Below are 26,194 nucleotides of genomic sequence, written 5' to 3'. Positions count from 1 at the left end.
CTCGCCAGGACAATGACAAGCGTCCTGTTGGCTATATGAGAATCACAAAATGATGAATGTAGGAAAACGAATGGATACCAATGAAAGAAGCATGGAAAAGTAGACGCGGTAGTGATGTTTAAGAAGTAATTGGTGAAATGTATTCGAGTTACCCATTTAACCATAATGTACGTACAGTGACGACATTCTCCTTGGTTTGGAAAAAAGAGTATTGTTGTTATGCCTAATTATTTTGTGATCATATGAAGTTAGCTATAACAGCTTCAACACCTCTGAAGCAGGATGCCTGTCCCTCAAGATGATGCGCTGCCCGTAGGAAATGCAACTTCTTCCTCGCAAACCGTCCCAGGTGAAGCTCAGCCAGAAGTAGCTGAAGTCTTGGAGAAATTTCAAAAGTTAGGTGAAGATGCCGGGGCTGAAGATGAGAGTGATGACGATGATGTAGAAGGAGAAGAAGGGGATGATGATAGAGTGATAGGAGAAGGGGGAGTAGACGGAGCAGGTGGTGAAGGTGGTAAGAAGAAGAAAAAGAAGAAGAAGAAGGGAAAAGCTTCGAAAGCTGTTCAGAAGTTGAAGTAAGCTTGTTAAAATGTGAGAGACAATGCAGAAGCTGATATCTATACTCAGAAATATCGCTACAGGACAAGCACCTCAGCAAGTCATAGATGCTGTCAGGGAACAAATGGATCCTCAAGAGTCAAACGCTGCTACTGATGGTCAGCTCGTCTTACCGTCTCAATGCGACTTAAGCTGACATACGTTATGACGGATTTAGAGGAAATCCAGAAAGCGTTGAAGGCTGCTGATTTAATGAAGATCTTAGAAGGTAAGATGGCATTGGGTAACAAGTCGAATACGAAGAACCTTGGTGAACACAAAGTAAGCTCCGTTTATGAGTTTATCACGAGGACCTGGACAGCTTATGGTTCGAACATAGTTTTGGAAAACACAACCTGTACCTCAATTCCCTACCGGTACCTCCCGAGCAATACTAGAAGAAGGGCCTATAGATGAGCATAAAACCCTTGCAGATGTTAAGCAAGATCCAGGCTCATTACCCTCAGGCTTTGTATGGAGTTTGATAGATATCAAGAACGAAGTGCAGGTGAGCTACGTCCTGCGGTACCAATGTCAATAACAGCTTACCCAAGGGCATTTCTAGTGTAAAGAGGTGTACGACTTGTTATCTGAGAATTACGTTGAAGACGATGAAGCCATGTTCAGGTTCAAATACTCAAAAGAATTCTTACTTTGGTGAGTTATCTCCAGCTGTCCGCGCATGCGCAATACGCAGGCTGATGAAGTGTGGACTGCTAGGGCTTTGACCGCCCCGGGATATTTCCCCAATTGGCACATCGGAGTGAGAGTTCAAAAGACAGGCAAATTGATAGCCTTCATATCTGGTATAAATATTGAGATTCGTGTCAGGTCAAAGTAAGTACAATAGCTAGAAGAGATCCAAGCTCCGGAAAATTCAGCTAAGGGTCATGATGGCAGGACTTTCGATGCGGCGGATATCAATTTCCTTTGTGTACACAAAAAATTACGTTCGAAGAGATTAACGCCTGTTTTGATCAAAGAAGTGACTAGAAGAGTGAATTTAGAAAATGTATGGCAAGCTATATATACTGGTGGTGTGGTAATTCCAACACCTATTGGAACTTGTCGGTGAGTGATCTTACTTTATGATACGAGATTATATGTTTATATCAGGATGCCACAATGCTGACATACACCTTACACAGATACTGGCACAGAAATTTGAACCCACCTAAATTAGTAGATATTGGCTTTTCTCCTTTACCTCGAGGTTATACAATCGCTCGATTGGTCAAATCTTATTCGGTTCCTCCTCATCCTCGAATACCAGGGTTCCGTGAAATGAATCAGTCCGACGTACCTCAGGTTGGAAATTTGCTGAGAAAATACTTGGCGAGATTCGATGTAGCTCAAACATTTGGAAAAGACGACGAAGTAGAACATTGGTTCTTGTCTGGTCAAGGGAGGGAGATTGATGGAAAGAGGGTAGAACAAGTAGTTTGGTCATATGTTGTCGAGGTGAGTCCCATCATCATTCTTTGCTATGCAAGGCATCATCGAAAGTCCGAGCAGGAGAGACCCTGCATGAGAAGAAACGATGAAGCTGACTCTATGAAATCATTGTAGGACCCTACAACACACTTGATAACAGATTTCATGTCATTCTATTCACTTCCATCAACAATAATGAAACATCCTAAACATGATATGCTGAACGCTGCATATTTGTTCTATTACGCCTCAGATGTGATTTTCTCTCCTGGTGGATCATCAGATGATGCTGCTACTCATGATGCTAAGGCGAGTAAGAAATTAGAAGAAAGATTGAACGCTTTGTGTAATGACATGTTGAGTATCGCAAAGGCTGTGAGTGTATCTTCACCTTAACATTACAATACAAAGGTTAGAGCGGAATTGACTCGTGTAATGATAGGCTGGATTCGATGTGCTCAATGGGCTGAGTTGTTTGGATAATAACATGTTCTTACAAGAACAGAAGGTAAGCTATTCTATCTATCCGAGTCTGAATAGGAGCTCATCATGGGATTTGTTCAGTTCGGTCCAGGAGATGGTTATTTGAATTGTGAGTATAACCTTTTCTTCTCTATTATAAATAGCAATTTGCTAATTCAGCTTTGTATCGACAGATTACTTGTATAATTGGAGTTGTGCACCCATTGACGGAGGTCAAAGGACGACATCTCAAAAGCAAAGTTCAGGTATAGGAGTAGTAATGCTTTAGTCAAACCTGCACATACGAGCTGAATATAGAATTAATTGATGCATTTAACGAATATCATGCATTGCATTTTTCCTAGAGACCTGTAGCTTGAATTATATATACTACTCCTAATACAGCTACTAACTCAGCAACTAGTAGTTGCCATCCATCTTTAATCCATAATAACGAATCGAACTGAAATTGCAATAATCAATTAGCTGAATGAACGGTTTTGAGGTTGATGGCAAGGTAAGGAATAAGTGAATGTAAAAGGATAAAGTCAAGCATTTGGTTAATTGGACTTACGATACTTAAATCAGGTTCGAAAGGTAAGCCCTTAAATGATTTAATCAAAAACGGAGTATTGATTTCATCAGGATATGAAGTGTTTTTATCTGACGAATCATGTGTTTTGGAATGGCTATTACGCTTTCTGTGATGTTGTGATTCGGCATCAAGCTTCTGGTGGTGGTCACGTGAGTGAGGTTCAGCTCTATGATATTTTGATCTATCCTCCATTCGTTTGACTTGTAAATCTGCTTTGTTTATATGTTCTTTCCTATGTCTATCCATCTCCTCGCTGGAGGATCTTGATCTTGATTTGGAAGTCGAAGAACCTTTTGTTTTCTCTTTGGATATCTCACTCTTATGCTGTTCATGATCAACGAGCTTATCTTCGTTCTTCATACCCGAAAAATCTCTGTCTTGGCTTCGTACGTCTCCGCTTACACTGTTAACCACCTCATGACTTTCATCTGGTTGCTCTTGATCTTGCTCTTTCATCTCATCTGCCACATACTCATCAAAATACTTGCCAATTGTACCTTCGAAATCTCTATATTTGTTTTTATCACAATCAATGAGATTTCGATTATTCAGTGAAATTTCTTCATCTTCAAATTTACTCTTTAATCGAATTTTCATTTCGCGATTGTCTCTGATTTCATCTAGGATTTGTCCATCCGACCCCTTGCTTTTAGTGTTCTCGATATTCTGAGGATTTTGTAACTCTTCGTTTTGGTCCTCGTCTGACCCGTAATTATACGAATCAATTATATCCCATTCTGTACCTTTCCTCTCTGGTTGCCTTCGGTCGTTTGATCTGATTTCATGTACTTGACGCTCATCCTTTAGTTGGTGCCATTCTTCAGTCTGTGCAGGCCGACTTTCTTGTGCTTTATCATCATACATTTGCTTTGGTGAATGGATCCCGAAGACTGAGTCTGATCGTTCATCTTCATTTAGTAATTTCGGCCTAACACGATATTCAGATCCCTTTGGCTCATGTTCTTCCCTTTCAAGCATTCCAGATTCAAGAATATTTTCGTGCTTCGTTTTTGTTATATCGTGATTAGGTTGATTTCGCCGCATACCTAAAGCTTGGAATATTTTCTGTCTAGCAGATTTAGGTTGTTTCTTTATATAAGCTTCACCACCTGGCAAATCCGGTAACAATTCCAATGTCTTCTGTTGTATTTCATTTGCTTCAATATCAGATATAGGATTAGGTTTGAAAACTATCCAATGATCTTTGGTTTGACCTTGTCGTACTGATTTTAACGATATATCATGTCTACCTCCTAAGAGATTCTCAGTATTGTCCTCTAAGACTGATACAATACGATGTATGTCTAATATCGCTGATGTTGTGTTTAAAGCATGATATAAGTCAGGGACTTTTAAAGCCTATCGCATTTGTCAGAGATACATGACGGTAGGTTGATTTCTACCAAATCAGAGTAAAGTATGTGGATAAAGTGGACTTACTGGATATCCAAATATTGGATTCGGTGTTCTGTCTAAAACTTCCCAAGTCGTCGAAAGTATTCTTCTATCGGATAAAGAGGAGTTCATTATTTGATTTGACTCGTTAGTATTTCATTTATCAAGTGCTCTATCCTATGATGGGGTCAGCAACAAGATACGAAAGATGGTAACATGGATCATGCAAAGTCACAAGTCAGTCTTCCCATTTAGAGCAAATTACTCTCGATCAAAGGTTGTAACAAACCTTTCATGATTCTTTCTCAAAGGATATCAAATTGTGACTGCCACGGAAGTACTGACATATTGATCCGGCCAAAGCCGCCAATCAGGGATGAAGCCTTTCGACGCGCTGGATTTTCATCCTTGACGAGGAATTGAACAAAGTTGATCATGTCGACAGCTGTACCGAATGGCACCTTGACTAGATTTTGAGAAAGTCCCAAGCAAGTTTAATTCTCTTGACAGACAACATCTGCCAGTCACTCGACCGAAGTGACCAGATAATAAGTTTCGACACCATGTCCACCATTCCAATTTTTGTCCTATTCCTGATTTCTTTAGCTATTCCACCATTTCAACAATTACGTCAAATACGAATAGAAGCATTCATGATGACTATAACACTTCCTTTTTTACCTTCTTCAGCTTTTGATACTTTACCTGATTCAAGACCTATGGAAGTTACTAGATGTATAGTTAGATTAATATATACTTATTCACTATTAGCTAGTTTAGGAGCAATATTACGTACTTTGAAAAGAATAGGTGGATGGAAAATTGTTAAATCGTCAGATAGTCGATTGATTAAAGTATTAATATTATGGTTATTAGCTTGGAGAACCAGTACTTTGCCATTCGTTCCTCGTTTGAACGCTTGGAAGAGGCCGTTAGACCTTACGACCATCGTTGCGGTTGGTACCGGGTTGATATGTTCGATTGATGAGATTAGAGGAATTTTCAAGTTGATAAACCCTGGTGAGTCCGCTCAATAACCCTCAAATCTATTTCAAATACGCAACAATGGCTATTTGTGGAGTATGCTCGTCTTTGAAAGATTAGCTAAATATCGATATTTCATAGAAGTAAAAGATCAACCGAAACCCGGTCTGGCTTCAAGGATTGTACAGATCGTTTTATCCATACATCGAATTCTCCTAGCTATACGTATTATCAGCGCAGCGTTTGCACCACCTAACACTCTAATATCGTCGCCGAATCACGATGGATTAACCCAGATAACTTAGTTGGAGAATTGGACATTTCACTGGGCGCGTTGTGCTTTATGGTTTCATCGATGTAAAACCTATGCAGCATATCAGTTATTGCAATGATCAGCTTTGTTAGCGGACATCATGACAATAGTCTCCGTAGTGATCGGATCACATAATGCATAGTGGTACATTTGAGATACGGATATTTGTTGATCAATTGGCTAGCTACATAGCTTGAGCAATGGAGACTATACCATGACTGTAGAAGCTTAAAATTGATTGACACAAGAGATAGGCGTTTGGCTTGATGAGTTAGTAGTGCTATTCCGATATGTATAAAGCCTCTTGGCTATTCTCAGCAAATCCCATTGCGGACTTTCCCATTATGAACGATGGACACTGTCGTCGAAAATATCGAGTAAAAATGGAACCACAGCTTTACGGGAACCGAAACTAAATGAACATTAACATTACGTTTGGCGTCATTAACCCTTGATTCAGACCATCGGTTGGGTATCATACCGGTATTTTCAGTTTGGAGCCAAACAAAAATCGCATAACCAGGACAATTTACTCAAAACCATCTTGTGGGATTTATCACTTTTTCCCATCAACTATGGCTTGAATCGGAAAAGATAGCATCTGGTTATTATTCTATGGAGATCGACGACAGATGCATTCAATGACGCATCCGATGAGGTATGCTAATAATGTTTAACTACCACTGATAGGAAGGCTAGTTTGTCTCAAGCATATTCGAAAATCCATCGAATGTTGAGACCATATTCAAAACAATATTGAGATAGGATAGTCAGTACCTTCTTCGAACACCACAGAACTCAGGAAATAGGAACTCGACTACGGTGCCAAACATCAGATCAAATTCAGCACCTCGTTTCAATTATCACACCCTTCTGATATCCTGAAATATTCATATTGTATCCCATCGTCCCTATATCATCATTATTCCTCTCAGCTTTCATGGTAATTGATGAAGCTCTACGATACCGAATCAATACAATCGTCATCAAAATCATACTCTGGATTGTCGTTTCTCATCCCCAAACCCTTCCTTTCTATACCCCCAACAATGATAAGCCGTTGAGACGTGAGTCAAACAAGCCGTCCTTTCATTCATCTCGTGAAAATCGACTCCTTATTGCGGATTAATGTGCGAGTCGAATATGTTGATTGACTAACCAACTGATCTGATAATTACTATAGTGATCATCGCCAGTTGAACCCCTACTATAACAGTTTATGCGACAAAGCAAAACCGGCCTTGGAACCTTAGGTTTAGTTCACAAGGATTGACTGAAGTCGAGATATCTGGCCCAAGAGAAAAAAATAACAACTCATGCGCTGAGCGCCCGATACAAAACGTAAAAGTCACCAGAAACGAGGATCTTGAACATATAAATATGGTATTTAGCCTCCCATCACTTCCTTCCGGGATATTAGGAGGTTTGATCGATACTTCTCCTCAAGTCTTCTATCCTCCCACCCGTAATACACCTACCAAACCCTCTCGCGCTAGATCAACGTCCAAATCTAGTGTTCGCAGTAACATCGATTCGCCCAGCGGTCAATTGATTCCATTGCCTTCTCCTACCGTTACCCCTCTCGGACAAAATCAGAATGTAGGAAACTTGCTACCGGCAAGCGCATCAGTAAAGGATCTTACTGGTGATTGGGAACCATTAGTCAGTGGTGGAATAGCAGGAAACAAAAGAGTTTCAATCGGTAGTGACTTGTCGGCTGAATATGGAGGTAGAAGCTGCTCATCCCCTTCAACAGCCAAAACACCTACCAGACCAAACCATAGGCGAAGTCAATCTGCTCAACCTGCTACATTGTCTTCACCGAATAGTCAATACTCCCTACCACCTCCACCAACTGGTAAATTACAGGAATTCTCAAAATCTCGCAACTCCCTCGCATCTACAAGTGCAATTAGTTTACCAACACTCATAGAAGGGGAATTAGATGGACCGGGACAAACAAGTAAAAGATCTATGCCTCCTTCCCCACTTATTCGACCTTTCGGGGCGAGAAAAATCAGTCCGGTGTCTCCTAGCATGAAATCGGATTTGACCTTGGAAGAAGAAAGTGACGAAGATGGAGATATACCTAAGCTCAAATTCGTTAAATCGTCTTTAGGCAGAGCAAATTCCACTTCTTCTGTACCTCCCCCTCTCGTAAATAGGTCGACACCGGACGGATACTTTACAATGCCACCACCATCATTAAATTCTATAAATATCACTTATTCGCCTTCCTCGGAAGCTCAAAACAAATCTACCGCCAAACCACTGCTCTCACCTCGATCATGGTCTGTTCAAGATATACATTCGCTTTCGAATCATCCTGCCAAAGACTCATACTCGAGAAGAGGTAGTATATCGTCTACCAGCTCAGTATCAGATATAGCAGTACTTGCTACTTGGTCTTTTCCCAATGCTATCACGAGCACAAAGGATAAGAGAGGGCAAGGTGATGATGTACCTGAACGAGGTCGAAAACCTGGGCATTCTGAGCGACTGAAAGAACGATTAAAGAATATTCCAGGAATAGAAACTGGTCCTTTACCTATTTCAGGTAGCTTACCTAATGTCAATTCACCAAATCATAAACTCAGTAGTGATGGAAATAGCATTATAAGACCGTCTAGACCACTCCCCTCGTACCTGAGAAGTGGTCATAGGCATACGCATTCGTCTCCAAACTTATTGACGATACCAAGAACTTCTACACCAAATAGATCAGGAACTATGGGTCCACCTGCTTTACCTACGTCTCCATCAAATTCACTCTTACCTCCTCCTAAACCTGTTCAAAGAAGACCTACAACTTCCAGACTTCGACAACCAAATCCTTTATCTATGCCAATTAAAAATTTACATCGAAGTCAAAGTCAGAATTCAACCTCATCTGGACGTAAAATATTAGGTTCTTCACCTGATAGTACAACTTCTTCATCTGAAGATTCGACTTTATGTCCAAGTCCTACCACATCAATAAAATCATTATCCTCACTAAATGTACAATCAGATTCGGACGATGGTCTCAGTAAAGATGATACAAGTAAAGCTTGGTGGTCTTTCGGTCATTTCAATAAGCGAGGTCAGTCTCAATCGACTGAAATAGATTTAGGAACGACTAAGAAAGGTATAGGTGTAGATGGGGAAGACGGTATAGAGATTTTATCGAATTTGAGCAATCTGACAGAGTCTGATTGGGATTCAAATCACACCGAAGATACTGAGGATTACATTGATCTTGAAAATATGTAAATGTTTGTGATCATTCGTATACCCATCATTAATAAATTAAATTGTAAAAAAGAACAAAATAGCATTTTAGTCATGCTTTGATCCGATATCACTTGTTGTTGTTATATTATCTATGTAAGAGTCTATACGTGATTTATGCCATGAATGCCAATGATCAAGCGATATATTATGTCTAAACCAAGACCTCATTCCGCTCTGCATCGCTATGAATTTCACAACCCGTCAAGAGTCAGCTCGATATTTAGCACGAGTATGTATAGTTATAAATGGGGATATCGGTAATCCTCATTCGAGGCCTCTAATCTCGAATTGAGAGTTCTTTCCCACGATAAGATAGACTGTATTGTTTCGAGATGTCGCAACGCATCGTGCAAATCCCATCTGACGATACACGAACCGGGAAAAATAGACAACCCTTTCGATGAAATTCAGGTAATATCCCGGCTCATTAAAGAATGCCGCAAGCCACCCCCGCACACCCCGCGGATATAGTACATTTATCTTCCAGCGTTTTTTACGTTTCCCAACTACTTGTCATAGCTTTGACTTGCGAATGATGTGATAGTCGAGCTCAATACTACTATAAGCTTTATTGCAGCTGTAGTCATGCGTCTTTTGCTTGTCAGATCAAATTGGTGAAGGAACAGTTCGTCACTTGTCCGGCTAAAGATCTACAGATTATGTAAAGATCCGAAAAAATTGTTCGAAAATGATGTCACTTGGCTTAAAAGAATCCGAGAAGTCGGGACCACCGAGTGTATTTTTTTAGTTCTTTCACTAATGGATCTAAGTAGTCGTAGTTTCACACTAAAATGACTACCCCGGTTTCATCTTATTTCTGTCTATTTTTTCCCTTCCATCCAGATGAGAACTACGCACCAGGTGCGCAGAGTAGGGGTCAGAAACGAAATAATTTTATTTGATTCTAGCATATTCAGCAACCAATTGTCCAGACAATCGATTGTGAGAATTGAGGTAAAACTGAGGTCTGAGATTCCCTCTAGCACTCCTTTCCATTGAGGGTCATTTCTCTTACCCTCACTATATGACGTCGAACCTGACCTTTATAGTTCATGCAGAATGACAAAGTCCAGGTTCAACAAGCAAGATCAATAAAAATGTTTCTTCAGGACTCGAAGGATTTCATTCGAGTGTCCTGCGGGGTCTGATTAATCTATTCAGACCAAAGCATGGGGTAAGACATTGAGGGAAGAGTCGTATATGATCGAGACCGTCACCAATAGACATGGCAAGACAAGTTATCATGCTCTCTTGTACGAAGCGCATCTCTGAAGACCTCAAAACTTTTTCGAGGGTATCGAGTTTACCATCATTCGAATTTTCCATTCAATGAAAAAAGGTATAAATACCTCGCCTTCAGTATATGCGAGTCCAACTTTCCTTCCATCTATCTTATCAAATATATATCAAAAAAGTCATCCATCGACTTAGCAAATATCGACAAGTTCGATCTATACCAAAACTAAACCACAGACCTTAGTCAAATAAAAGTCTAAAAAAACCTTCGCCTGGTATCACCATCAAAAACCAAACGCAAAATAACAATTCCTCACAAAATGTTTTTCGGTAAATCCACCATCTTTGCTACCCTTGCTGCCCTCTCCATGGCTTCTGCTGCTCCCTCATTTGAGAAGAGGGATCAAAACTCCGGTACCGCAACTTATTACGCTGCTGGTCTCGGTGCATGTGGATGGACCAACTCTGGATCCGACTAGTGAGTATATGACATACTCTTTCGTACCTTTTTATACGAGTACTGACTATCATTGATCTTCTCGTAGTGTCGTCGCTGTGAACAGCGCTCAATACGATGGATCTAAATGTGGATCTAAAATCTGGGTTTGGAACAGCGAGACAAACACCATCGCATTCCCTACTGTTGCCGACGAATGTCCTTCATGTTCATCAGGAGATTTAGATATGTCAGAAGGTCTCTTTGGTCACCTCACCGGAAACAACTTTGATCAAGGTGTTTTCGAAGTAAACTGGGGATACTTATAATCCCTTCTTTACTTCACATATATCCCAGAAATCGTCACCATACCACGCATCCAAAAATATACCATAAAACCATCAATTAAAAATCTTCAAATTCAGCATCAATCTTGGGCATTTTCGACTTTCCTACTTTGCATCTCTCAAACGTCCTGGCGACGATCTCTCTTAATGACCTACTATAGCTTTTATAGAACTTTGTAGCTATATGTTACGCTCTTTTAACGATGGTGACGAATTTCAATTATAATCATATGCATAGACATAGACCTTTGCTACTGTATTGCACGCCTATATGGCTTCATATGGCATATGTCACAAATGCTAATTATTGAGCGGACCGACAGTCCGGACGGAGGAAATAGGTCGTCCTGGCTTTAAAAGGGTTGCATTGCTTTCATCCTTCGAATGCATTCACCGTTTTAAACGAGTAAGCCAGACCCTCGTTCCTCCATAACGGTTCCCATACATCGACTATGCAAAACGCCTCCGCCTTTAATCGCACGATCGACCTCCACCAGACCGCTTTTTGACAAGTGATGATCATACATTCTAGACATCGAATCTCTCCTATGACTTGACAAACTGATTAGGGCTGATTTTTGATCCATGTGCACAGAATATGATCCGCACTGCGTCAATGGCGCTCGCTAGTGTATCGAGTTTGACACTAGTACCGATTTTTTCATATAGCGATTGATATACACATATTAATTAATGGCCAGACTGGTCGAATGGGTCTCATTTATGGATAGGAAAAGTCATATATTGATTCAAGGAATACCCCAATTCCCACGTGTACTGATAAATGCGAGCAAATTGAAAAGTATATTCATGAAGATTTCAGGGCAGAACATCCGGTTTTAAATTCGTAATGAAATTCCAGACCCATTTTAGAAAAGGCTCTCTTAGCTATAGCTATTTCCCCGTTCCCGGGGGTCGTTACCTCTTTTTCGGAATCGGGTAATTGAATAAAAACCGGTTCAACCCCATTTTTATCTTTACCCTATATCATACTTGCCCTTTGTTCCTTAACCAAATTTTGCATTGCAACACCTGCTGCAAATAGGGGGTTAAGTTGTTATAGGGGATAAAATGGACTCTGACCTAGAGGGGTGCTTGTCGATCTCAACTTAGCTCTACTACTTCGAGCTAATTTGGGGGTTCTTGTCTCGGACAAAAGTTGTATCACGAGGATTAGGTTAATTAGAAAGTTTTCGTCATATGTTGTCAGAGCTGAACTAACTGATGGACCTCCTATGATGCGTTATTGAAATATTACCATATCCACAGTCACACTTGGTATCGTTCCTGCTCCTTCAAAGTTATGTCTCCATGACCTCCCCCATATTCATCACCCCAACCCTCTTATCCGCAACAATCAAAGCTTGTTTTCTCGGGCACAAAGGTTTCGTTGGAAAGATAAAAATGAGGTCCATGTCGATCAATTGATACCCTTAAATTGTCTTGAATACCCTATTATTGCCTGGTTATTCGTAGGCATGAACGAGAGTATTTACGAAAAGCCGAAAAATTTGTTATTGTATGTAATCAGGTATTTTGGTTGAATATTTCATTACACCTAGCTTGGACTTTATGCTTGACCAAATACCCAATTTCAACTCGTTAATACCTATTTGAGATAAAATTGTATTATACCCTTCGATATGCCGACATGTCCAGCTCTTCAGGTCAGGATATCTATTCATGCACCTACCACTGACGGAAAGGCTTGGCGCCTCTGCCTCTCCCTTACAGTGGAATACAGTTTTTGGGGTTCAGAATAACAATACCCATTTTCTTCACATGTATGATTAAAATTTGATCCGCAAGTTCAAGACGCCGAAATACATTATGAAGGCTTCGGATCTGTACGTACTGATCGGTCCGCTTCTTTTTTGACGCTGTCGGCGATTTATAACGACATTAGATAATCGGATTATCTTATCCGAAAACAGAAAAAGACAATGCGGTATGGTCAGAGACCGTAAGCTTCGGAGGGCCTCAAAAATTCATATCTTATGGTATAATGAATATCGAAAGAATCGTTCTGGATCGTTTGAATTATGAAGACAGAGCATGTGAACTTGAAAGGTCTGCTTTCAAGCCACAATAAGGCATGATATCCGAGACGTACAGAGTACAATGCAGTTTTTTGAGATGCCAGAGATTGAGATGTTGAAAGGTATAAGAACCCCTCTGAATCTCATTCAAATCGTTTCCATTTCTCTCACTTCAAAAACAAACCAATAACTCCACATTACCACTACCACTTTAAAAGTAAAAAAACGGTCTAGTACCTTTACACCAAAACCAACCACATTCACTCACTCAAAATGTTCGCTAAGATCTTCACTGCCCTTCTCGTTGCCTCAGCCGTCGTTGCTGCCCCTCTCGAATCTCAACCAGAGAAGAGAATCACCCACACTGGACAGTGAGTTGATTAAATTTCCACAAATGGGTCCTTTCGCCGAATAATTGCTGATTACCTTCCTTCTCTCATCAGAGCCACTTACTTCGAAGTCGGTCTTGGTGCCTGTGGATGGTGGAACGTTGACGACGACTACATTGTCGCCCTTAACTCTGATCAATACCAAAGAAACGGAGGTGAGTACTTTTTTCCCCCTAAAACCTTCATTTTTCACTCTTTTTTCTTGATTCCTTCCCATTCTTCCCCCCATCAGGTTTGTCTTCGTGTTCTTTCGCTGATCTGAATTCACGGATAGGCTCGAACTGCGGCCAAGGAATTCGCTTAACCAACTCCGACACTGGAAAATCCATCACAGTCACCGTCGCCGACGAATGCCCAACTTGCGCCGATGGATCTCTTGATCTTTCACCTGCCGCTTTCTCCGAATTATCCGGTGGAAACATGGGCGAAGGTGTCTTCCCTATCTCTTGGCACTTCAACAGAAAAGATTAAAGTGGTATCATACCCTTTATCTTCTTCTCTGCCTTGATTGATGCATAAAAATAACGAAAAAAACAATTGAAACGCAAGTCGTATTCACCTTGAAATCCGAACACCTTCCGCCACGCCCCACCTAAAGGACCCCCTTTGATACGCCACAAACGCTAGTCGTCACTATACGAACCCAACTTGATCACGATCACTTATATATCATATCCAACCTCACCGTTGTCAATCATTTACATTCATATCTATCTATATTTTGGGACTTTTTAGGGAAGAATAAAAATCATATCATTGTTATAATTACATATATATTACAATCTTGTATAATTAGACATTTTACAGGATGTCAAATATAAATTAAAAAAGAGCTGTTTAAGCTCGACTATATGCATCTAGACTATATAGATCTACCTTTTCTTTCCCTTTGCGCCATGAGCTTGCATGAAGTGATAAGAGCAGTGCGATTGATCATCAAGTAACGTATTGTGTTGGTGGTCAACCTCCACTTACGCTAAAGCGTTTTGAGATGTTCCTGATTGTTTAGGATTCTGCAATGTTTTCGCCCCATCTCTGTCTTTATTCCGTCTGCACCCCAGCAATAAATAAGTATACACTAGACCCGTAGCTAGGAGATAAGAGACAAGCATATCATGAACAACCATGATAGGCTTTTCCAACTTCGTACGTAGTCTTGAGAGTACTCTATCTAACCCCTTCTTGCGAGTCTCGCAGTCTGGACTAACAATTGTGTTTACCTATCGGATAGATCCTTCGGAATTACTATAACGCGATAGGATGGAATGAGGATAATTTGTATAGCTCGATAACGAGGACGTCCAGCTGTAAGTACGAGTATCATTGCGGAGTGAATTCGACTTGAGGCTGATTTGTTGTCAATGTAGCGTTACTGTAGGTCAACTATCACTGTCAGACACAGTACAGACAAGGGCTAACTCGGGATCTCAATAGCGACTTCCAAGTCCCCCAATCCCTTATACTGCAGCTTGCGAACGCGCCCACGCCCATCTTCTTCACATCCTATGCGCTTGATGCGCTACCTCAGCTCAATGGGAGTATACAGTATATCACAACATCGGAACCCCTCGAAGAGGTATGTGTATCATGGATGATCCAGTGCTAAGTCACGGGTAGCTGACCTTGGCGATGATTGCAGATAGGACCATCACGTACTATCAAATTCAAAGATGTGGTCGAGCGCTTCAAAATCTTCCCACCCCCAAAGCGACCTTTAGCGAAAGATGAAGTTTGGCTTGGTGGAAGGAGGATAGAAGGGAGAGGTGAGTCTGAACGTCGAGTATAAGGTTGTTCGCAGTCTGAAGTGAATTGTATAACACCTGCCAGATTACCTACTCTACTCCCGACTCCATCTGCCTTCCCTCCATTTATCCGGTTTGGCAACTACCAGACTCACACCTACCCTCCAAGCACACTTGGCCTTTCTATCACAACCCGCTCCACCAACAGCAACTCGCCCGACATCCCCTAATTCCCCTCCTTCACACTCACGTCAACCTTCAGAACCATCCGTGCCACCATCACAACCTCCAACTCCCGGTAACATATTACTTTCCTTGCAACACGATACAGGTCGATACTCTGGAGAATATACATATTCAGCTCAAGATGGAATGTTCGGTATAAGAGGTGTATACAATTTCGGATGGCAATCACCCGATATCGGTAATCTGATTTACAATACGCCCACTCCTAGAGGTATCGTGACGGTGGTCAAGGAGGAGGATCAAACAGGGAGTGATGGGAAGAGGATCGATGAAGAAGAAATGATGGAAGGTGGATTGAAAGGGAGATTCTCAGCTGGAGGGGAGGTCTATTTCTCCGCTAAGCAAAGGAGTTTCGGGAGTAAGTCCAGTGGTATTCCTGATCTATTCTGACTTGTACCTCACTGCTTGCACACGAACACAGTCGAGTATTAGCTAATCGTCGTTATAGTCTCGACAGGTCTTCGGTTCACTACCCTTCCACAGTCCCCGAATGGACCACCCGCATCACCTCCTACTACATTGACATTATTGTACAACCCACTCATTGGTTTCCTATCATCAGCGTATTCTGCTCAAGTTTCACCCACTGTAGCTCTATCAACCAGGTTCGGAGTAAATGTATATTCGTATGAAAGCGACTTGGCGGTAGGAGGCGAATGGTGGATAGGCAGAAGAAGGGGTAAGAGGGATCTCAGCAAAGAGAGCTTGGCGACTTCCATCAATTCGGTATTGCCTTCGATGGAAAACATACCTCTTGTCAAAGATGAACAAGAAAGAATAGGAACGGATGAAAATTGGGAGAAAGCTTCTCTCCGACCAGCTGAGGAAGTGGGGCAAACAATGCAAGAAGGACCGCTAAATGTTACTGAAATCAAAATTCCAGCTACCAAAGAGCCAGATGTATCACCTGATAGCTTGGATGACAGAGATGGGGTTTTGAAAGCTAGATTATCGGGCAATTGGGTATGTTCGCGATTGTATAACGTATCTCTCTTGCTGATCAGCGTTCTGTTATTTAGTCCATCGCTTTGCTTTATGAAGCACGAATACGAAAATGCCTTGTATCAGTTGGAATTGTATCTGATTTGGCCAGTAGACAAAGGCCAATACGCAGTATCGGGTTGGAAGTACAGTATTTTTCGTGATACGTTGCATCGGTATCCAGATCATGAAATACATATTTGTTTAACCATCACCCTCGTTCAATCTAGCTCTTCTGCACCAACAAGTTGTTGTGTAAGATCCATTTAGCTCTGGAATTAGGAACATCTTGAGCAGCTTTATTACTTTTCTTAAATCGTGAAAATCGTGAAGGGTATATCGAATACTGTAGAAGAACTTCGATTAAACCTCTTTTCAAAATATCAATTCTATCTTCTTGACGTTTTTGAATATTTCTTTCTTTACTTTCATAGTTACTTGACCATTGCTTCCTTGCCCTTTTCCCAAGCTTACTTTTAATAATTTCTTTAGAAATTCTATCACGTCTTAATAATTCTCTTGGTTTTAATTTAAATTCAAGACTTGCAATTTTGATATATTGAATGACTTTTTGATAAATATGTAAAGCATTTTCATCTTTGAATATAATTTCTTCAGAAATGAAGTTCTTAGATGAATGTATTTCGAGAGGATCTGCCCATTTACATTTTGGGATTTCTAGAGAGGGTTGTGATTGTTTATATTCATGGAATTTGTTGAAGGCTAATGAAATGATATGCTTGGGTGAATACATTGTGTTCTCACGCTAATGATTTGGTGTATTTGTTAATGGATAGTGTACAGAGAATTGATGGCGAAATGTTGCAACGAATCGAGTAGGCTGTCTTTTAGTGAATTGAGCAATTTCTTTTGATTGTTTGGATAGTGACAAGTTCACAGACAAGAACACGAAAAGAGAAGTAGTATGAGTAAAGATTATCAAGTTGAATGCATGTATAACTTCTCAGGATCGTAAAACTAGGTTATATTTCCAAGCTGTCGAAGCATACCGTCGTAATGTCAATGAGACCTTACGGAGTGAAGAGGAGTATGTAACACAAGACAACCCATTACGAAGTACGCCGGTTGACTCTCAGTCAAGATGACGACTAAAATGTGGCTGAAATCTCCTTCGACAAGGTTAGTGGATAATTTGGGGAAACAATCTCTCCCAGTAACCTAGTTTTGGAAGGCCAGAATACATATATAAGAGAGGACATATATCAACAATCTGTCCATCTTCTTATACTCAACTCGTTCTCTTTCAAGACCAACATAATTATCTGTTAAACTCAACACAATTACAGCTATACATCTACCACAATATCACACAACAAACAACTTTCATCGTCATAATGCCACTTATTTCCTTCCGAAATTTTCTGATCCTACTCTGTCTACCTATTGTGATCCTCAAAGGTATTCAGTGGTATATCACTTCTATTTGCAACTCAATTAGAAACTACCAAGTCCCAAAAATCACCTCTCAACTTCTCATTGCTCTGATCTACCTCTCGATTATCCTGGTCGTCAGCTTGAAAGATTTGATACAATCTATCGAAGTCACTATCATCCACATTCCTCATCCAGATGATGATGACAGTGACGCTGAGTATAACCAAAAGTGGAACGAGAATGAGTTGACCTCAGGAGAAATCGACCCACCTTCATATACATCTACAGAAGAACCCACTTCTATCGAGACCACCAATCAGATAGATATAGTGAAATTGGATTCCCTCCTTGAAAAGAAAATCAAACCTAAAAAAAACTTTGTTAGACAACCCGTATTCATCAACGAGTCTTGGCAATTTATTGAAATTTCTGAGTCTAAGGCAAATCAAATTGAAAGAAAAGCCGAACGAGCACACCAAAGGCGTTTGGCTCGAAGTCAAATCAAGCAACAAGAAACAAAAATGTCAATAACTGAACCGTTTGCCAAAGATTATATGCTCCATAAAGATAGTTTCACTTGTCTTTATGATCCTCATGATGAAGAAGAATGTGAAAATAAAATCGATCTTCTAATTTGGAGAAATAAAGAAATGATGATTAAACATAGAGCATATATCAGACAAATTCATTTAGAGAGTCAAGAATTTAGGAAAGAATCTCCTAAAACTCCTATCCCAGATAAAATAAGTAAAAGTAAAAAAAGAAAATCCTTTTCATGGAAAAACATTACTTTTAGGGGTAAGAGGGTTAGTGAGAAACCAGATTCTAAATTGACTACTATAGATGAATAGCGGATGATGTTTTATATGCCTTGTTGCTTGCTGTGGTTGTAATATGTATCATGTATTTGCTTTGTAACCTTTCTCGATACATTCGTCAAAATGTCACAGGATGAAGCAGGATCCCACCAAACGCAGAGATTTGATCGTAAGGTTAGCGAATTGTCATGTTACGTAATATTTTGGGTACAACCGACCACGCGACGAGCCAAACGCGTGCACTGTGTCAACAATCACTCTCACAGATAAATATAAAATATCATCAAACATCCATAAGATACTCTTATTCATTGACTTATACAGCTTCAGAGGGCAGGAGGATAGTGGTAAACTTCAAGGAATCACCGCCAAAATGTCTTCTCGACTACCTACTCTTTCGACGCCCGGTCGTACGTCATCCCCTTCAACCGGGATCCCAACACCAACAGGTAGAAGACCACGATCTTCTCTCGGTCCAGGACATTTACCAACCTCTTCGACATCAGACGAAATTATGGATAAAGCTCTACAAGAAGTGCTTAGAGTAAGACCCCCTAGTAGTCTAAGGAATGGAGATGACCCTTCTTCGCCATCTTTACTTGCCGCTTCGTCAGGCTTAGCTGCACCTCGTACACCGGGTGTAAGGCCTAAAACCCCAGCTGGATTAGGTCTAGGTATAGGTGGACCAGTCACTCCTTCCGCATCTAGAAGTGTTTCGCGTACAGGTAGACAATCACTATCGGCATCCACTGCGAATCCATTCACACCACGACGAACATCGATGGCTTCTTCCACTACCTCTACTACGCCTTTTGCCAGACGCCCAGAATCCAGAGCTTCAAATGCACATGATACGAGTAAATGGACTCCGGTTGTTGGAGAGAAAGTACGGATCAATTCGATGGGTTACGAAGGGGCTTTAAGATTTCTCGGTCCTACGCAATTCAAGGAAGGTGTTTGGGCAGGAGTGGAATTGGAAGGTGGTTTTGCTGGGAAGGGAAAGAACGATGGAACGGTTGACGGGTGAGTTAATCAGCAAGACACCTAGGATGCTGGATGTCTCTCAGAGCAAGCTAACGTCCGAAATCTGTCAGCGTCGCATACTTCTCATGTCCTCCACTTTGTGGTATCTTCGTCGTAGCTGCCAAACTCTCCCCTCCCACTGCCGGACCATCTCGACCAGCTTCCGTAGCTTCTTCTCATCGTTCGCTTGCTTCGTCATCAGCATCATACTCGCTACACGGTCGAGCTACCCCCTCAGGCCGAGCGACTCCATCATTTGATCGATCTACTACAACTCCTGGTAGGACAACACGGGCAGTATCGTCTTCAGTCCGACGTCCTCCCCCTTTAGATGACGAGGAACCTTTGCCGACAAGAACAGCTCTCGGGACTAGTACGATTGCTAATGCAGATGTGGGAGGCAAGATCACTGCTGGATCAAGGGCAAGTCGATACTTGGGTATGACTGCGAAGCAGCTTGATTCTGCTCGTGCAGGCACACTCAATGCGTCTGTAAAAGGCTTAGGAGCTAGTACGACAACGACACCAAAACCATCAAGAATTTCCATGGGCTTGGGAGGAGTCACACCTGCTAGAAGTGGTAGACAAAGTATAGGTGGATCATTGGTAACTCCTCGACCGACAAGGGGTCCAAGAGCATCAAACATGCACGAAATGCCACCCCCACCTAGTCCAGGAAACATCAACAGAGTCATAGCTGCTCGTCAGGCTGAAGCGTTAGAAGAAGAGATTAGAGAACTGAAAAGACGTAATGCGGAGTTAGAAGAGGAGATCAAACATGCTTCGGAAAATTCAGCGAATACCTCCAACCTGGAAGAATTACAAGTACAAGCGAATCAAGCTAGAGAAGAAGCTGATTCCCTTAGATCTCAATTAGCAGATGCTACTGATGCCTCTCGCTTAGCTGAAGAGCTTCAGATAGCACATACGGCTTCTCAAGAGGAATTAGCTGGGAAGGAGAAAGCTTTGAATGATCTGAGGAAAGAGATGAAATTGCTTGTAGAGCGCAATGAAGCTGAGTTAAGTGCTGGGATGGAGTCGAAGAAAGAGGAAGTACACAGGATGAGCGAAAGAGCTGAAGCCGCTGAGCTTGAGGCGGCAGAGATGAAAGCTTTGGTTGATGAATTGACCAATGCTGGTCAGGTGAGTTGAGATTCCTTCCGGCACGTGAACATTCCCTGCGGATCTTCCAGAGTTGTCACTGTGCATACACTGATACAAACATCGGCGTTTTATAGCAAATGATATCACTCAACGAGACAAAGCAATACGAATTGGAAGAACGAGTTCGTGAATTGGAAGATCGAAATAGGCTTCTAGATGATAAATTGCAAAAGGCTAGAGAAGAGCAGGAAAAAGCCTTGTTACCTCCTTCACCTACGACACGTCAAAGAGAAGCTACAACTGCGGCGGAGATAGACAATGAAACTCTGACTGCTCAGGTGAAACACCAACAAAACAAGATATCTCACTTAGAAGAGGAACTAGAAGATCTAAGAGTACAAGCTGAACAAGATGTAGAAGCTTTCAAAGCAAAACTTGGACGATCCAAAGATGTTGAAAAAGCAAGTCAAGAACAAATCGGAGGTCTCAGAGACGAGATAAAGAAGATCAACGAATCTCTGAATGGAGCTAAAGGTAGAGTCAGAGAACTTGAAGGTGCCCTGAAGGAGAATCAAAGTGCCTTAGAAGCGGCTAGAGCTGAAATTGAAGGATTAAGAGGAGAAGCCTCGGTGAGTCGTGCGAAGTCTAATCACACCATCAAAATTGGTTGATACTGACTATCTTCCGGTCGAATTATAGGAGGCGGCCTCCATGAGATCCGCCTTACAGACTGCCAATGCCAATGAAAAGGCACTATCTGCTGCCCAGGAAGACCTGGAAGATTTGAAAGCCAAGCTGGCGAATGCTCAGAAAGCCGAAAGTCAACTTGAGCAAGTACAGTGGAAACTCTCCGAGACTGAAATTCGGGCTGAAGGGGCTGAGAACAAGGTTGTGGAAATTGTTGAAAGGCTGAATGATCTCGAAGGGATCAAAGGAGATCTTGAAGCTAAGATTAGTAGCTTGGAAAGTGAGATTGTTACCGTGAGTATTTCGAGAATAGGAAACCCCTTACTCAAATACGAAGAACATGACTCATTCTTGTATACGTTCCAGCTTAAAACAACAGCAACAGCTTCTCTTGAGAACAACCTTCCGCAAGGTCGACGATCGCGACTTTCAACTGGATCTACCGATGATGCGGATAAGAAGATCAGAGGGTTCCAGCATATCATACAGGAATTGTCGGCCGAGAATTCGGAGTTGAAAGAGCAGATGGACAGTTTAAAGGAGGAAATCGGCTTGCTCAAGGAGGTGCGCTATCCAGTCCCTTCGCATTATTGTGTCCCAAACAAATACGCTGCGGTCTGTCATAAATCGAGATCAGTACTGACCATAAGGATTTTGATTACAGGAGATCAAGCTACTCGAAGAGAGCGCTGCCGATGGTCAAGCCTCGGGCTCAGGTACCAGTGCAGCTGATCAGAAAGAATTAGTGGAAGCTAAGACAACTATCAAAGAGGTGAGCCAAACTATTTTACCATTTTTGAAGCTAGAATATGGAGCTGATGTATTCGATTGACCTGTAACAGCTTAATCGAGAAGTTGCTGAATTGGAATCACTTATTGAAGCTAAAATATATAGAGAAGATGAACTCGAAACTCGGGCTTCGAACCTGGAAAGGGAAATCGAACGATTACGATCCTCTAACGGAGGACAAGTCAAAGGCTCTGATGGACCTGATTCTCGGATTTCGCATAGCCGAACTTCGTCGACTGCTACAGCACATACAGATGGGATCTCAACAGATGATAGATGTGAATTGTGTGAAGGTCCACATGACTTGGATGCTTGTCCTGTATTCGCTGGGAATATGGGCGTAATGGATGGTGGGGCAAGTAAGAAAACAAATACAGGAAGATGGTGTGCGGATTGTGAAGTGAGTAAATTGTTGAATGACTTGATGGTGGATCTTCCTTGCATTATCATTACATGTAGGCCGGTTTCCTGAGTATCTTGCTAATGGAATATAATGTCGCAGAGTAACGAACATGATACGAGTGATTGTCCTATGGCGGAAGACGTATTTTAGATGATATTACGATGTTACGTGTTCGCACCTGGATTGTATCTGGACGATTCTTAATAGCCTTCACGGTTCATGATCTGCATTTGACTATTATAGTGTTTTAATGAGCTGAATGCATATAGGATGACTCTTCCTCAAATGATAGAATACGAGCGATGCATTCGTTGTGAGATGCATAGAGCCATAAATAATCCATATGGAGCGGATATGATATAAAGTACAACGTATAGAACTGATACAACAGAGACGAGGGACGTGGGGCGTCAAATTATAACGATACAATCATAGCCCGATTAACATAGAAATGAGGGAGAACGGTATGCTACACTATCATCTATGGGTTCAGAAGATAAATATGACGAGAGGTAGACGAAGGTACAAATACAGATATTCTATAATACAAAATGTTTAAGAAAGTAAAACAGTGAGATATTTCAGGTGAAATATTTAGGAGATGAAAGAATGAACGACCTTATCATTTTATTCATGAATTTCTTTCTTTATTCGATTTGGAGATTGAGGAAAGTTGAGGAATAGCTTGTTGGTCTTTTTGTTCTGACTTTGGGCGTAATTTGGGAGGGGAAATGATATCCTTGCGAATGACTAGAGGTTTAACTCTGATGAAATCATTTGGTGATAAAGTAGTGTACATCTCATTTGGTCGAGCGCTCGACTGTCGAGGTTGATTGTACTGGTTTTATCTCAGATTAGCACCGATAGAATTTGATCTGAACGACGTGATCAATCAATGGAAATAGACTTACCTCAGCATTATCCCGTTGTCGGATTAACCAATCTTTTACCTTGATCCTACTGTCCGACAATTCTGAATTGGGAATGCTGAACTTCCTTCTTTTCAATCTCTCATTCCTTTCATGTCGAAGTCGTTTATCAACTATTTCCCAATAATCGTATAAACCAATCTTCGTGGCCCTATCTGAAGGAGATATGATCGACGAACTTCTACTTGATTCACTTGGACTTGTTTGATCCTCAGTCGTAGACAGCGAAACTCTCGATTCATCAATATTGTGATAAACCATTTCTCCTTTTCCGAAAGAAGTTGTTGGTGGGAATTGTACAGCCCATCCTGAAGTGTGATTGAAGCGAATCTGGGGAATTTTGATAGGAGGTGTTGATTCTTGTTCTTGTTTCTGTTTCCCTTTTCCTCTTCCATGATCATCGAATTGTACAGGATCATTATCATCATCGCTGTCGTCCTCATTTAAAGGATGATCTGTCTGTGAGCCATTTTGCTGGAGAATAATCGTTTCAATAAGGGGCGAATGATTTTCAGGAGTGATAAGTAATTCATCTTCTATCGATTCGTGCGATACATTACTTGAAAGCTTTTCGAATGGCGTGATTATAGTTGAATGATCAATAATCACTACTCCTCTTGGTCGACTTGTTTGTAGAAAAGGAGGAGAATTATATAAGCTGGAAATGAAAGGATTAGGGGAAATGAAGATAGGTTGAATATATGAGACATTCAGGGCTGTCGTTGATTTTGATGGAGAAATGGTAGGAGCTATCATTATAGAAAGTTTTCTGTAGAAAATATGGGAAAGAAGTGGTCGGATCAGGAATGATATTTAAGCAATTTTGGGGTAGTAGGGAAGTGTTGTCGTACGTAGGGATTTTCGAGTCAGTCTCTTAGAGGAAATGACGAACAGGTAGTACATACTCACGCTTACATTGAAACAATGATCGATAATGTATTCATCATCTTGGAGTAAGCTTCACATAACCTAAAGGGCGTTAGAGAACCAAGGCGATATGGAAGCAAGAAGGGGGTCCTTTCCGGTCAACGATCAATGCGTCAAAAGGATTCGTGGCGCTACCAACTAGAGTACGAAGGTCTAAAAGTTTTAAACTTTATACTTTCTGTAAGGTTACGCAAATAGGTTGGCATCATAATTCCAGTCGTCATATATGACGAAGATTATCGACTCGGTTAAGAATTATGGCTAGCGAACAGTCCATGCTCAGCGGCTTAGCGGTCGCTCACCATGTATATAAGATAAGCAATCTCTCTTTTCCTGTGGGAACTATTTCTTCGACCATACCTCATCTTTACCCAACTGACTAACTAACACCTCATCAGACGGCTTATCTCTTATCTGCCCCACATAATTCTCAGCAATGCTATCACACATGCTCAAACAATCATACCACCCTCAGTATAGAGGAGACCCCGCTGTAAAGACTAGAGACTATGTCAGGATTTCAATGAAAACGACTCCTCTTCATACACCGTCACAATTGAAAAATCCTTCACCTTCGCATGACTCCTCGCAACCTCAATCTGTTATCGATGGGTACTCACTCATATCCCGCACCACTCCTGCATCCAACGAATTTCTCAACAAATCATTCTGTAATACTGATACCCATGTACAATCCAATTATCCTTCTTCTCCGACTACACCTGGTATTGACAAGAAAGCCAATACGTTTGAAAATCATGATAATCCAAGCACAGCTCCAATTCCAATTCCAATTCCAATAGAAATTCCAAAACAAAATTCAATTTTCAATTACGCTTGGAAAATAAGTAAAGATTTAGAAAATTATACACCTTCAACATCATTAGAATCTTCAAGTGTAGGATCAACAAGAATGGTTTGTTTAAAAACAAAAAATAAATTAATTAAAACAATTACACCTTCAATTTTACCTAATAATTATAAACCTAATCAATTTAGAAATTTGAAAAATGAAAATAAAAAAAATCGTCCTAAATTTATAATTTACGAATCATCTGATGATAACGAGTTTGATGATTCTGATGATGTTGAGAAGGAGAAAAAACATTGGAATACACCTCATGAAAATTCTGATAGTGAAGAAACTTTAGTAAATGAAAATTCTATTTACAATTTAAAAGATTCACTTTCATTCGATAAGAAATGTCAAAAACCTAAAGTGAAGCATAGTCTACATTTCGAGTCAGAACAAGAAGAGGATAGTGCCACTGAAGCGGATTGTGAAGATGAAATTGAAGATTAAGGTATAGCACAACCATTTCCGTATCTTGCAGTTAGCCCATTGTATTATGTATTCTGTATTATGTAGTATGCCCATTGTATCATGTAATAGCCTCACTTACTCTCTTCTTTGCGATACGGCAGCAATTTCAGAACACAGCGATCTCTCCAATTATTGAGCTGGTATTCCAAACATAAGAATCGATGCAATCCGACAACTCATCTTGATATTATCATACAAGTTAACACATTTCATTTTTCATTGAAGATAAACAAACAAAACCTAAAGGTAAAAGATTCCGAGGCAGATATCCCGGAGCACAGCAGTATCTTATCAAAAAAAAAAGTGATTCATACTCACATTCAGT

General features: G+C 40.9%; 12 protein-coding genes across 12 annotated transcripts; 9 read left to right on the top strand and 3 right to left on the bottom strand.

Annotated features, from left to right (window-relative positions):
- Window positions 1-282: 282 nt before the first annotated feature.
- I206_105099 (glycylpeptide N-tetradecanoyltransferase) lies at window positions 283-2,782 on the top strand (the record flags this gene model as incomplete). The annotated part of the gene is made up of 12 exons (XM_019154402.1): window positions 283-575; window positions 628-716; window positions 776-879; window positions 938-1,105; window positions 1,163-1,254; window positions 1,318-1,434; window positions 1,498-1,668; window positions 1,746-2,058; window positions 2,167-2,406; window positions 2,474-2,539; window positions 2,596-2,623; window positions 2,688-2,782. The coding sequence occupies 12 exons, from the start codon at window positions 283-285 to the stop codon at window positions 2,780-2,782; spliced, it is 1,776 nt and encodes a 591-aa protein (XP_019013142.1).
- A 72-nt stretch (window positions 2,783-2,854) lies between these two features.
- On the bottom strand, window positions 2,855-4,615 carry I206_105098 (uncharacterized protein; the record flags this gene model as incomplete). The annotated part of the gene is made up of 3 exons (XM_019154401.1): window positions 2,855-2,956; window positions 3,068-4,447; window positions 4,529-4,615. 3 exons carry the CDS (start codon window positions 4,613-4,615, stop codon window positions 2,855-2,857), a joined length of 1,569 nt encoding a protein of 522 aa, XP_019013141.1.
- Window positions 4,616-5,046: 431 nt separating this feature from the next.
- On the top strand, window positions 5,047-5,772 carry I206_105097 (uncharacterized protein; the record flags this gene model as incomplete). Its single annotated transcript, XM_019154400.1, has 2 exons — window positions 5,047-5,503; window positions 5,609-5,772. 2 exons carry the CDS (start codon window positions 5,047-5,049, stop codon window positions 5,770-5,772), a joined length of 621 nt encoding a protein of 206 aa, XP_019013140.1.
- Window positions 5,773-7,160: 1,388 nt separating this feature from the next.
- On the top strand, window positions 7,161-9,032 carry I206_105096 (uncharacterized protein; the record flags this gene model as incomplete). The annotated part of the gene is made up of 1 exon (XM_019154399.1): window positions 7,161-9,032. The coding sequence occupies one exon, from the start codon at window positions 7,161-7,163 to the stop codon at window positions 9,030-9,032; it is 1,872 nt and encodes a 623-aa protein (XP_019013139.1).
- Window positions 9,033-10,609: 1,577 nt separating this feature from the next.
- On the top strand, window positions 10,610-11,054 carry I206_105095 (uncharacterized protein; the record flags this gene model as incomplete). Its single annotated transcript, XM_019154398.1, has 2 exons — window positions 10,610-10,767; window positions 10,835-11,054. The coding sequence occupies 2 exons, from the start codon at window positions 10,610-10,612 to the stop codon at window positions 11,052-11,054; spliced, it is 378 nt and encodes a 125-aa protein (XP_019013138.1).
- Window positions 11,055-13,384: 2,330 nt separating this feature from the next.
- Window positions 13,385-13,971, top strand: I206_105094 (uncharacterized protein; the record flags this gene model as incomplete). Its single annotated transcript, XM_019154397.1, has 3 exons — window positions 13,385-13,482; window positions 13,555-13,655; window positions 13,775-13,971. The coding sequence occupies 3 exons, from the start codon at window positions 13,385-13,387 to the stop codon at window positions 13,969-13,971; spliced, it is 396 nt and encodes a 131-aa protein (XP_019013137.1).
- Window positions 13,972-14,625: 654 nt separating this feature from the next.
- On the top strand, window positions 14,626-16,633 carry I206_105093 (uncharacterized protein; the record flags this gene model as incomplete). Its single annotated transcript, XM_019154396.1, has 8 exons — window positions 14,626-14,646; window positions 14,732-14,807; window positions 14,868-14,874; window positions 14,935-15,076; window positions 15,140-15,263; window positions 15,328-15,846; window positions 15,937-16,451; window positions 16,508-16,633. 8 exons carry the CDS (start codon window positions 14,626-14,628, stop codon window positions 16,631-16,633), a joined length of 1,530 nt encoding a protein of 509 aa, XP_019013136.1.
- A 62-nt stretch (window positions 16,634-16,695) lies between these two features.
- On the bottom strand, window positions 16,696-17,223 carry I206_105092 (uncharacterized protein; the record flags this gene model as incomplete). The annotated part of the gene is made up of 1 exon (XM_019154395.1): window positions 16,696-17,223. The coding sequence occupies one exon, from the start codon at window positions 17,221-17,223 to the stop codon at window positions 16,696-16,698; it is 528 nt and encodes a 175-aa protein (XP_019013135.1).
- Window positions 17,224-17,824: 601 nt separating this feature from the next.
- Window positions 17,825-18,715, top strand: I206_105091 (uncharacterized protein; the record flags this gene model as incomplete). Its single annotated transcript, XM_019154394.1, has 1 exon — window positions 17,825-18,715. One exon carries the CDS (start codon window positions 17,825-17,827, stop codon window positions 18,713-18,715), a length of 891 nt encoding a protein of 296 aa, XP_019013134.1.
- A 340-nt stretch (window positions 18,716-19,055) lies between these two features.
- I206_105090 (uncharacterized protein) lies at window positions 19,056-22,839 on the top strand (the record flags this gene model as incomplete). The annotated part of the gene is made up of 8 exons (XM_019154393.1): window positions 19,056-19,705; window positions 19,777-20,848; window positions 20,944-21,438; window positions 21,509-21,790; window positions 21,863-22,060; window positions 22,161-22,268; window positions 22,339-22,686; window positions 22,789-22,839. 8 exons carry the CDS (start codon window positions 19,056-19,058, stop codon window positions 22,837-22,839), a joined length of 3,204 nt encoding a protein of 1,067 aa, XP_019013133.1.
- A 481-nt stretch (window positions 22,840-23,320) lies between these two features.
- I206_105089 (uncharacterized protein) lies at window positions 23,321-24,374 on the bottom strand (the record flags this gene model as incomplete). Its single annotated transcript, XM_019154392.1, has 2 exons — window positions 23,321-23,527; window positions 23,601-24,374. 2 exons carry the CDS (start codon window positions 24,372-24,374, stop codon window positions 23,321-23,323), a joined length of 981 nt encoding a protein of 326 aa, XP_019013132.1.
- A 607-nt stretch (window positions 24,375-24,981) lies between these two features.
- Window positions 24,982-25,848, top strand: I206_105088 (uncharacterized protein; the record flags this gene model as incomplete). Its single annotated transcript, XM_019154391.1, has 1 exon — window positions 24,982-25,848. The coding sequence occupies one exon, from the start codon at window positions 24,982-24,984 to the stop codon at window positions 25,846-25,848; it is 867 nt and encodes a 288-aa protein (XP_019013131.1).
- Window positions 25,849-26,194: the final 346 nt, after the last annotated feature.

This window comes from Kwoniella pini, chromosome 6 (genome assembly GCF_000512605.2).
Source record: "Kwoniella pini CBS 10737 chromosome 6, complete sequence".
NCBI classification, from domain to species: domain Eukaryota; kingdom Fungi; phylum Basidiomycota; class Tremellomycetes; order Tremellales; family Cryptococcaceae; genus Kwoniella; species Kwoniella pini.
Note: the sequence above shows the minus strand (reverse complement) of the source record. Positions and strands in the feature narration are given on the sequence as shown.